Source organism: Gymnodraco acuticeps, unplaced genomic scaffold (assembly GCF_902827175.1).
Source record: "Gymnodraco acuticeps unplaced genomic scaffold, fGymAcu1.1, whole genome shotgun sequence".
Lineage (NCBI taxonomy): Eukaryota > Metazoa > Chordata > Actinopteri > Perciformes > Bathydraconidae > Gymnodraco > Gymnodraco acuticeps.
This window is the reverse complement of record NW_022990413.1, coordinates 390,377-400,396: the sequence shown is the minus strand read 5'-3', so window position 1 is coordinate 400,396 and position 10,020 is coordinate 390,377. Positions and strand designations below refer to the sequence as shown.

Here is a 10,020-nt window from a genome sequence, read left to right as displayed (position 1 = left end):
TTATGACAATTTGCAGTATGCTATTCCGCTGTACAGTATGTCAACTATCTTCTTAACCCTTCTTATTGTAGTTTAAATATTTCTGCATTTTACTTTCAGCATTGTGTCCTATGCACCTTTCTCTTGCACTATTTACATGTATTTTAATGTAAGTGTATTGTATGTTGCATTATTGGAGGAGCCTTGGCTTTTCACTGCGAAAACTTTGCTGTAGCTTTTCGGCAATTGACGATGAAGACTTTGAATCTAATGCAAATGTTTCCCAAACCAGGAGAACATAAAATAAACTTCAAAACACACCAAGGGTGGACAGATATGAAAGTGGTCTTCTCTCCAGAAGGCTAATATGCAAATGTCCCCAAATGACAAACTATTTTAGTTGATAGGTGTAAAGAAAGTCATGACATTTCTCTCTGACTGGTGGTATACAGTATATGACTTATATTTATCTTGTATGTGTGTTCAGACCCCTCATTGAAGCTTCATGATGTTTACGCTGAAGGACATGGGAGATATTTAGATGGATGTGGAGAGAAAAGAAGGATCAAACATTCAGGTGGCGTGGCCCTGTATTAAAATCCCTGCCAATGACGAACGCACTCAACCTCAAATTTATTCATAGGTGTATTTATAATGCATGCCCACAGAATGAATGATTCCCATGCATCTGAGCAGAGTATGTGTGTGTGTGTGTGTGTTCCAAATTATTGACAGAACATCGATTCAGGATTTTTTCATTTTTCGTCTATGCCATTGACATTTTATTTCCTCATGTTTTAAGTATCCTATTAATTAATCCATGAATTGATTAATTAAGTACTCAATTAATTACATTTCTGTTCCAGTGTGCGACTGAATAGCAGCAGTCACACTCATTGGCCATATTCATGTAACATAAAGAAACTAATTCACAAAGAATCTCTCCAATTACGTGATAATTTTAGCTTGGTTGTGTTTGATATGTTGGAACGGATATCATCTGACGACATACTTATAGCTTGTAATGATGAGAATATTACTGCAGTGTTGTGAAGTCAGATATTTCTGCAGCAGACTTTAATTGTTGCTTGCTGTTTCAAGAAATCTTATTAAAAAAATTGATAAGCCAGATTAATAGGAAAAGGCTTTGGTACCGTTTACTCTTTGTAGGACACTGATTCATAATATTTTTAATCAATGAGTTTGTGCCTTTGTACGTAATTGATGTCATGTTTTGTCTTCTCTTTTTCTGGATCCTTGTGTATCCGCCTTCCTGTATTAAAAACAAACAAAAATAGACCTCATTTTTCACTCTGTACAGGAGGGCTCAAATTGTCTGACTGTTGAAGCCCTATTTAATTCAATTAGAGTCAAGCAGTACAATAGTCTTCTTCTGATAAGTGTTAATGCATATAGCATCTGTTATTGTGGTTAATGAAACCACAAATAGGCTGTAACATCAGTAGGCCAGATGCCCCTGTTTTTTTATTTTTTTTACTCTGTATATGGTAAAAAATGTGGCTTCTTTATAATTCATTATGACTTTAATTGGACACCTGTTACTGGTCCAGTACACATGTTGTAATCGGACACGTACTGGTGTTAGATTGAAGAGGGGAAGCAGTGATTGCAAAAACCTAAGAGTGAAATTAAACTCTTTCTCAATTTGCTGGAGAACCCTAGAGTCTCTCCTGAAAACCTCTAGAGCTGCCTTTGAAAATACCTTCCTCTGAAAGCTATGAAAAAAAACCCGCATTTACACTTTCGTCCTCAAGGTGTCTCCCTCATATTCTTCCCCCTCTCTTCAGAGTGCATGTTCCGCTCTCTGCACTCTCCTCGACTGTGCACAACAACAATGGCGGAAGTCGCTTCTTTCCTGTGAGTTTTTAGTGAATATTTATTAAATAAAACAATGTCAGGTTAAACATGTGAAGTCGGATTGTTAGGAGTGAAGTATTGTGTCAGTGCGTGTGCTTTCCATATCACAAAAGTCCGTGTTTCTGTGTGAACACGAGGCACTGTGGCTCGCGCGTCTCGCCATTCATTTCATTTCATTTCATTCATTCACCATCAGTCCTCAAACATGTCAAAGTCCAGTTTGCACAGGAAGTGTTGAAATAAATGTCTGTTTATTTAGCTTATGATTCACTGGTTTAACGATATTGTTTTAACAGTGGAGTGTTGCATCACGAGCTGCTGCAAACATTAACATAGAACCTGCATATATTATTTCTACAATACACCAGTGGCTGTGTGATTGATTGATGAGGGCTGCTGATGCAAAACATAAGTATAATAAACAAGATTTAAAGTTTAAACCATTTTACTAACACGAAAACATATTTGAAAACAATAATAATTGGGTGCAGATATTACAGTTCATTCTTTACCCATGCCAGCAGATGTTTATAATTGACAACCTTTATCACATCACATAAATGATTTGTCAAATGCATACTATTACAGAGAGCAGTTCAATTAAAATAAGATAATATATAAATATACACGTTTCAGGGTTCTTCAATACATTATAATTAAATATGTATAAAAAAGATCACACACGTTTAAACAAGATGAGACTCCAAACATAGAAATGTGAAATAAGGGTCACACATAGAATACATTTTGGCAAGAATAGTAAAATAGAAAATATTGACCAATCATTTTCATGTAATTATGGGACAATATAATGTTGACACAATCCCTCTTTATGGCAGCTAGTGTTCAATACATCTGCCAAACATACATACATAGTTCAGTATGTGTAGGAATTAAGTTAATAATTGAAGGGGTTGATAATATTGAGGGTAGGTGCCAGGAGGTTGTAAACGGTTCAGCAGAGCTAAAGGTATTATTGTGACGGACGTATACACAGGGCTTTCTTCACTTTCTGAAACCTGGTATACTCTGGTTTCCTGCTGGATTGTAAATCTTAAAGGTGAGCGAAGGGAGGCCTGGCTGCAGCATTGATAAACTAAAGCCTTCTCATTATGCACTGAATGAATATATGATTGGTTGTTGCTTAATTATGCTTTAGGGCTGAAGCTAATGATACATTATTGAATTGTGACCTTTTGACCTGTGCTGGATTATGGTGATTTGTTATATATGAATGCACCTGCCCATTACCTGAGCAAGTTAGATGCTGCGTATCACAGTGCACTGAGATTTTTGACAAATTGTAAAGCACTTACGCATCACTGTTCCCTGTATACCAAGGCGGTTATGCCATCACTTACTGTACGGAGGCTCAGTCACTGGTACTTTTTCATTTACAAAGCCATGTTGGATAAACTACCATCTTATATCTGCTCCCTGATCTCTCTGCAAATTGAAAGCAGTTATTGCCTGAGATCGCATGCTGTGGTTTTATTAAATGTGCCAAGTGCTAGGACTGTCTTAGGGAAGAAAGCTTTTAGATGCGCAGCTCCACTAACATGTAACAGTCTGCAAAAAGAATGGAAAATTACCAAGCTAGTACCACTACATGTTTTTAAAGCTCGGTTGGATGCTACAAAAGCGGATGCTGTTGGTACCTGTACATGTGGTTAGATATGTAAATTGTAATCCCTGTACATTTTGCTGTATGATGTCCTTTTGTTGTTCTGTTGTTTATGTTTTTATGTCTTCTTGTGGAACCTACTGCTGCAGGTCTCCCTTGAAAAAGAGATCATTGATCTCAATGGGATTTTACCTGATAGATAAAGGTTTTGAATTGAATTGAATTGAATTGAATTATCTGCCAAAATCTATTTCTTGATTACAATTTTTGAATAATGCAGATTCTAATTTAAATAATCAAATGCCAAAGTGTTTCAGCATTCAACAGTGCTACAAATACAAATCTTACTATCTATGTTTTTAGAAATACCAACAGCTGGAACCAGCATGTGTTTTTCTTGGAAATTTGATAAAAGGATGATTTTATTAATCAATTAATAGAAAATAAATCTGCACTTCTTTTGATAACCGATTAATAATTCCAATCGTCCAATTTTTTAACTTTAATGTTATTAATAACGTAATATCTATTCAGACAGACAACAAATGAAATATAATGTGTCCCAAAGAATTTTTATTATACATTTTCATCAACATTTACATCTTCACATTCATTAATTATAACAATATATATATTTGTTGTGTCAATATTGTATCTTGGGTTACGCTGTGATCCAACCTCAGTCTTATTGTGCGCCTTTGTGCATGTTGTTGTCAGTCTGCTTGGCAATAATGAGCCCATAAGGCTGGGGATAAACTGGGATTAGGGACATGTTGGAAAAGTACAACATATCAAAACAAGAGCAGTAGTAACATGTCTGCGGTCCTCTCCTCAGTTCCAGTTGAGTGGACTGACTGAAGACGAGCGTCTGTAGAGGCTGGCCATGGATGAAGAGTTGACACCTTTGGACTGCCTGCTGCCTTCAGGTACCGCTTCTTTAAACACACACTCCCTCGGTGCAAAACACAATCAATCAAACACACAGGTCCGTGCACATACAGTGTGTTCACCCAGAAGCTACAAATCAGGATCCAAACACACACTCACTCTCATCACTGTCACACTCGTCTTCCACTCTCCGCTTCTCACAGTCACTCTGACTCACACACGCAGTCTTCTGGGAGTTAAAACTCAAAAACAAATCACATTCATGACAACAGCGTGTATATGTATGAGATGCACTTCTCTGTGTCTTTTTTGTTTGGATGCGTAAATAATGAATGAAAGATGTGTTTGCTTGTAATGTTATGAGAGAAAAACACTTTCAGGAGGTATTTTCACGAGTTAAATATTATCTTAATATAAATAATATCTCTCCTGAATAAATTCCCTGTCCTATAAATTCCTTCATTTTGAAAAACAGCCCTAGAAAACTAGATTTAATCTGACTGTGAAACCCCCTAGAAAGTGTATTCTCTCCACACGTTTGCAGCAAGGTTGATTTTTTCGAGACGTTCTGAATGTATTGATGCTGTATAATGATGATGGCCTAGAGGAGGAACATGGTCATGGCTGCCTTTAGCCGCTGCTCTCAGGTCAGCTCCCTGGTGCTACGAGTGTGGAGAAAGCTAAGCAGAAGCAGCCTTAAAGTTTTACCCAGAGCTGTAAAGGTCAAGGGGAACAGTTTGGCCTGTAGAGGAGACAGCAGCACATTTCATTCCTTCCCTCTGTTATGTCCGTCTTCTTTATACCTTGTATTTTTGGAGATCCATTACATAAAGAGCAAATAACTTGAACATGTTCTCTTGTGTACATTATGAAGGCTGCCATCGGTTGAGTAGCAACAGGTACACTCTGTCCACATTGTAGAGGAAACTTCTGTGTAGCATGCAATGGAGTCACCGACTCAGGAAGGAGACACGGGAAGAGTCGGAGCTTTGATGTCAAACCACTGTGATTTATTTGGAGTTGGTACCAGAGTATTCACATCACAAATCCAAGAGTCAGAGGTTCTGACTTCACGGTAGAGTTGCCACGTCAATTCTGGAGAGCCTCTCTCTTGCCAGCCCATCTAACTGGTTTCGCAGAGAGTAAACAACATATTTGAGAAGATAGCCTAAACAGTGTGGGAACACTGAGCTACTTGCGTCGGACACTTATGACCTCGAAGATTTCACCTTCGAGTCCACAAATACAAAGTATTGACCGGTCACAGAATGGGAACAATAACATTATTGGCTAAGCCGCCTGTGTCCTTAAAGGAGGTAAACAGACATCAAGGTTTGTCCTGTATGTTACAAATTGGCGTCTATGATAATTATTTCCATAACACACATGTAATAGTGTTTTCACTGGCTACTGTCCACACACAGAAATATATAAATAGACTTCCTAGGAGATTAAAATGAAGTTGTGTTCCCAGAAAGCTCAGCAGGGTCAGGGCTTTTGCCTCGCTCATCATCTTTGGATTGATCAAATAATAGATGAAGTGTAGGTGAATGACATTCCTGGGGTGATTTGACAAAGCAGTAATGCAGGTTTCTTTAACCTGGCACTGTTTGGACAGCTTTCATCAAGCTGAACATGATTTATCGTGCCTTGTCCTCTTTGTGAGCTCATCCATAGAGTGAAATGTGGAAAACACACCATCAAACCAGAACATTTACCAAGGTGCAATGCCAAGGTCTTTTTTATAGGTTTAGGTGATTTTACAAGAGCATGGAGTCCTCAAAAGTAAAAAGATAGAGATGAACACACTCCTGAACGAGTAGTTGTAACCTGTTCTAAAAAAGATTTAGTTTAACTGACAAAAAAAACACAGCAGAATTTGATATAAGAAGACCAACATTGAGAAAAAAAACAAGGTTCTTATTTGTAGATAGGCTAACTGCATGCTAATAGCCTTCCTATAAGTCCTCCCATCCAATACAAACATCATCTGTTTTTGTATACACATACAAACTCGAACATATGGCCATATATGATTAAGCAATCCACCAACAACAGGAAGCAGTCAGAGGAAGAGACATACTTGCACTTCAAAATAAAAGCATTTCTTGTGAAACGTACCTTTTAACTTATATCAAATAATCAAATGTTTTACTGCCTTAAATAAAACAAGTTACAACAACTTTTATAATCAATGTAAATGACTTTTTCTAGCAATAAAAACACAAACATTCTCCAGTTCTTGCTTTTCCAACTTAAGAGTTTCTGCCTTTCTTTGGGTTGTAGCTGTTAACTGAATATCTCAGTGATTTGGACTCTGGCTTGGACACAAATAGGCAATTTGTGATCTTGTAACGGACATATTTCACTATTCTCTCAGACATAAATGAACCAATTCATTGTAAAAGATAATCTGAGTGCTGCATTACAGTATGTACCACATCTGTACTGAAGGTTGTATCACACAGGTTGTGCGTGGCTCTCTTACTTCCTGCCTCTTTGTGTCTCTCTCTGTCTCCATTGATTGCTGTTTGAAGGTTATAATCCTCCTGTTGCACCACAAAGGCCGCTGTAATTGTGCTCCTGTAGGTGTACATATGTTTGTATATACTTGACATTTTTGCACGTGTGAGTGATTTGCACACAGCGGAAACACAGAATAGGTCTGGATTTTTTTAATGCTAAAAATCAATAGCACTCAAATGCCAACATCAGTCAGGAGACTCTAACTTCTGACGAGAAGCTTCCATTATTTACTCAAACATGTTAGCTTAGCATTACAGGCTACACACTGGAGTTTGTACAAAGGTATTCTACAGATTTCACAAGGTGTTCAATAACACCCAATCATTTTCTTGATAAATAGGTCACGTTTATCAAAGGTAAAATATGTGTTCCCCTGTATCACAGCTTGTAAAATCTTTCTCCTAACTGCAAAGCATAGTGAAGCCGTTTCCCCCCATTAGATACGTTTTCTAAGTATTTTCCGTGGCATCATCTTTTGCAGGAAATGCTTATCTAGACTCTCTGTGGAGAATATAAAAACAGCCCCTGGATGTCTGCATTTTAAAATTCCCTCGTGTGCAAAGTTAGCCTTTTTAAATGTACATTTTTAATTATAAATGCCTGTTCCTAGAATATCTACGTGCAGTGGATTACGTGTGTTGGTGATATTTATGCTGTCTGGCTCAGACTCAGAATCCCAAGGTGACATTTCTTTGAGCAGAGTGCACTAAAGGCCGTGCCACCTCTCTCTGTGTGTGTGTGTGTGTGTGTGTGTTTTTGCGCGGAGGTGAGTGCTTGTGCGACACAGGGTTATCTGAAAAGTCACGGCTGGTTGAGTTTGTCTTTTGTTCTCTGTACACCTCCAGCCAATTAAGAGACAAGACTGACAAATCTCCTCTTCCTCTCCCCCTCCTCGTGTCCTCCTTTCTTCTCCTCCGCCTCTTCATCCTCTCTTCTCTTTACCATACTCTGCTGAGGTTGACTTTGGTACTGGAAATGACCTTCCAGTGATGTAAACTTTTTAACAACATCAAGACTGCCTCTGTAACAAAGTCACAAACCTAAAGGACACATGTCTTTGTCCGCCAAGGCAAAATTCTCTCTACACTTCAGGGTATAAATCCTTAAAGGCTGTTTTTGATGACAAGGTGCATTTCTTTAAATATAAACTATAGTATATTCTTCTTTCTCTTCCTTCTTCACCATTGCTTTCTGTGGTCTCTTCTGCATGCATGATGTATGGCGTATTGGCAAATATACTAGCTTTATGAGATATGTAATGCATGCTTAAGAGAGAGTGATGAGGACATTGTAATCGCATTGTGTTGCTTAAAGCATGTATAGGACTGTTTTGGCGCGGCTACAAAAGGCAACAACCGTAAAAATAGATGAGAAATCATTCATAAGGCCAAACATGAGAGTGCAAGATCAATGAGCGTGCATTGAAATGGCTAAGTGTGAAGGCGAGGGGACGAGGTTGCGAGTCTTTTCTGTCGAACAGCTCGGTTTTTACTATCGCCTGCTGAGAAAAAGAAATGCCACTTCTGAAGTATTAGTCAGGGGATCTGCATTAGAAGCCTCTAAAAGCAGTATGGATTGGGGGTTAGGAGAGGAAATAGATGTATAACATGATGCACCCTGGGATAGAGACATGGAGAAAGATGCATGGAGGTAAACTGGGAAGAAAAACAGAAGCTCAGGTTATTTTATTTTGTTGTTTTGATGTTGTGTCAAATGTGCTGTAGTTGAGGAAAGTTGCGGCAAAATTGTGATAGACATTGTCTTAATAACTGTTATTACATTTAGTTTCTAAACCACTTGGATTGAGTTGGAATACTTTTACACCAAACTATGTTCAGGTTTCTGTTTTTTAATCTTCTCTTGTGTATCTGTCCTCATTATCACAGCATTGTTTTAGCTTTCTCCTTCATTTAGCACATTCAATGCCACAAACAACATCCTCCAGTCTGTAATTAAAAGGTATTTTAAAAGCAAATGCAAGTAGTGATGTGTCGTGTGTTATCTATGATCATCATTACGCTCCACAGCCTGTTGTTTCTCTATCTGTTCATACCTGTCCTTTTCCTCTCGCCTTCTTTTGTCTTTTTTTAGGCACGCGGAGGATCTGTTTGCTTATTCTGAACCAGCCTCTGGATAAGGAATACCTCCACATCTTATGGAATAAAGGTATATTTCACACATCACCAACACCCAAGCCCCCTTAACATCACTTAGACCCCATCCTCATTGGTTTGCACTGAGCATGTATTCCCCTGATGTTTTTCGTCAGACTGAGCCTGTGTGTTTTCCACTTTGCAAAATATTAATTAATATCATGTCATTGAAAATGCCCCCTCTCTGCCCTCTGCCAACATTCCCTGTGAGATGTGTTTTAATGAAGTTAAAATACCCAGCTTTTTTGGATAAAAATGTTTTTAATTGAATTCATTATTGTGTTTATTTGACTCTTGTGTCAAATGCAGTTTCATTGCATTCACAGCCTGAATAAGCACCCATTTGGTTTCCCCTCGAAAAACACTCACTTTCAGTATTATTATAACATAGAATAACTCGACACATTCACCTCAAATGTGTTTGATTAAATAAGAGCTTTATTTGTCTGTATAGATGTTACTCATCATTTCTAGGTCATCAGCTTTGTACTTATTCTTAACTGTTCAATCGATCTTATTCATTCCAACCTGCTCTTGTAGTCATTGTGCGGTGTGCAGGTAATGACCAGCGCACCTCCATTCAGACCCACTGAAGTGTGTATACATTTATTAAAGCTAATTGGTCGGTAAATAATGTGAACACAGGCCGTGGCACTAAGTGTCCACTCCACTCAGCGGGGGAATGACTGGGTCGATGAAAACAAAGCGACTAGACCCAGACCTCTGTATTCAGAACACAACCCCCCCCCCGCCCCCGCCGCTGCTGAGAGGCTGTTTCATCAGAAGGGAAATTGTCTGTTAGTGACATAAACTGACAGGAAATACATCTGCAAATTTGTGTCTCACTCTAAATATGTTCTCATTATTGTGCAATCATTGCTTGTAGAAAAAGGAAAAATAAAATGTTCTGTATCGAGGGCAGAACATGCAAAGCACACGGCAACAACAGTCACTGAACAGCTCCACTTTAGC

At 38.3% G+C, this 10,020-nt stretch overlaps 1 protein-coding gene across 1 annotated transcript in view; it reads left to right on the top strand.

Annotated features, from left to right (window-relative positions):
• Positions 1-1,809: 1,809 nt before the first annotated feature.
• The window catches only part of tpk1 (thiamin pyrophosphokinase 1), an 82,078-nt gene continuing 73,867 nt past the window's right edge, over positions 1,810-10,020 (top strand). Inside the window, exons 1-3 of the mRNA XM_034224933.1 lie at positions 1,810-1,857; positions 4,317-4,407; positions 8,987-9,061. Of these exons, the coding sequence (XP_034080824.1) occupies positions 4,365-4,407; positions 8,987-9,061 (118 nt within the window). The 5' untranslated portion in view covers positions 1,810-1,857; positions 4,317-4,364. The remainder of the gene's footprint in view (positions 1,858-4,316; positions 4,408-8,986; positions 9,062-10,020) is intronic.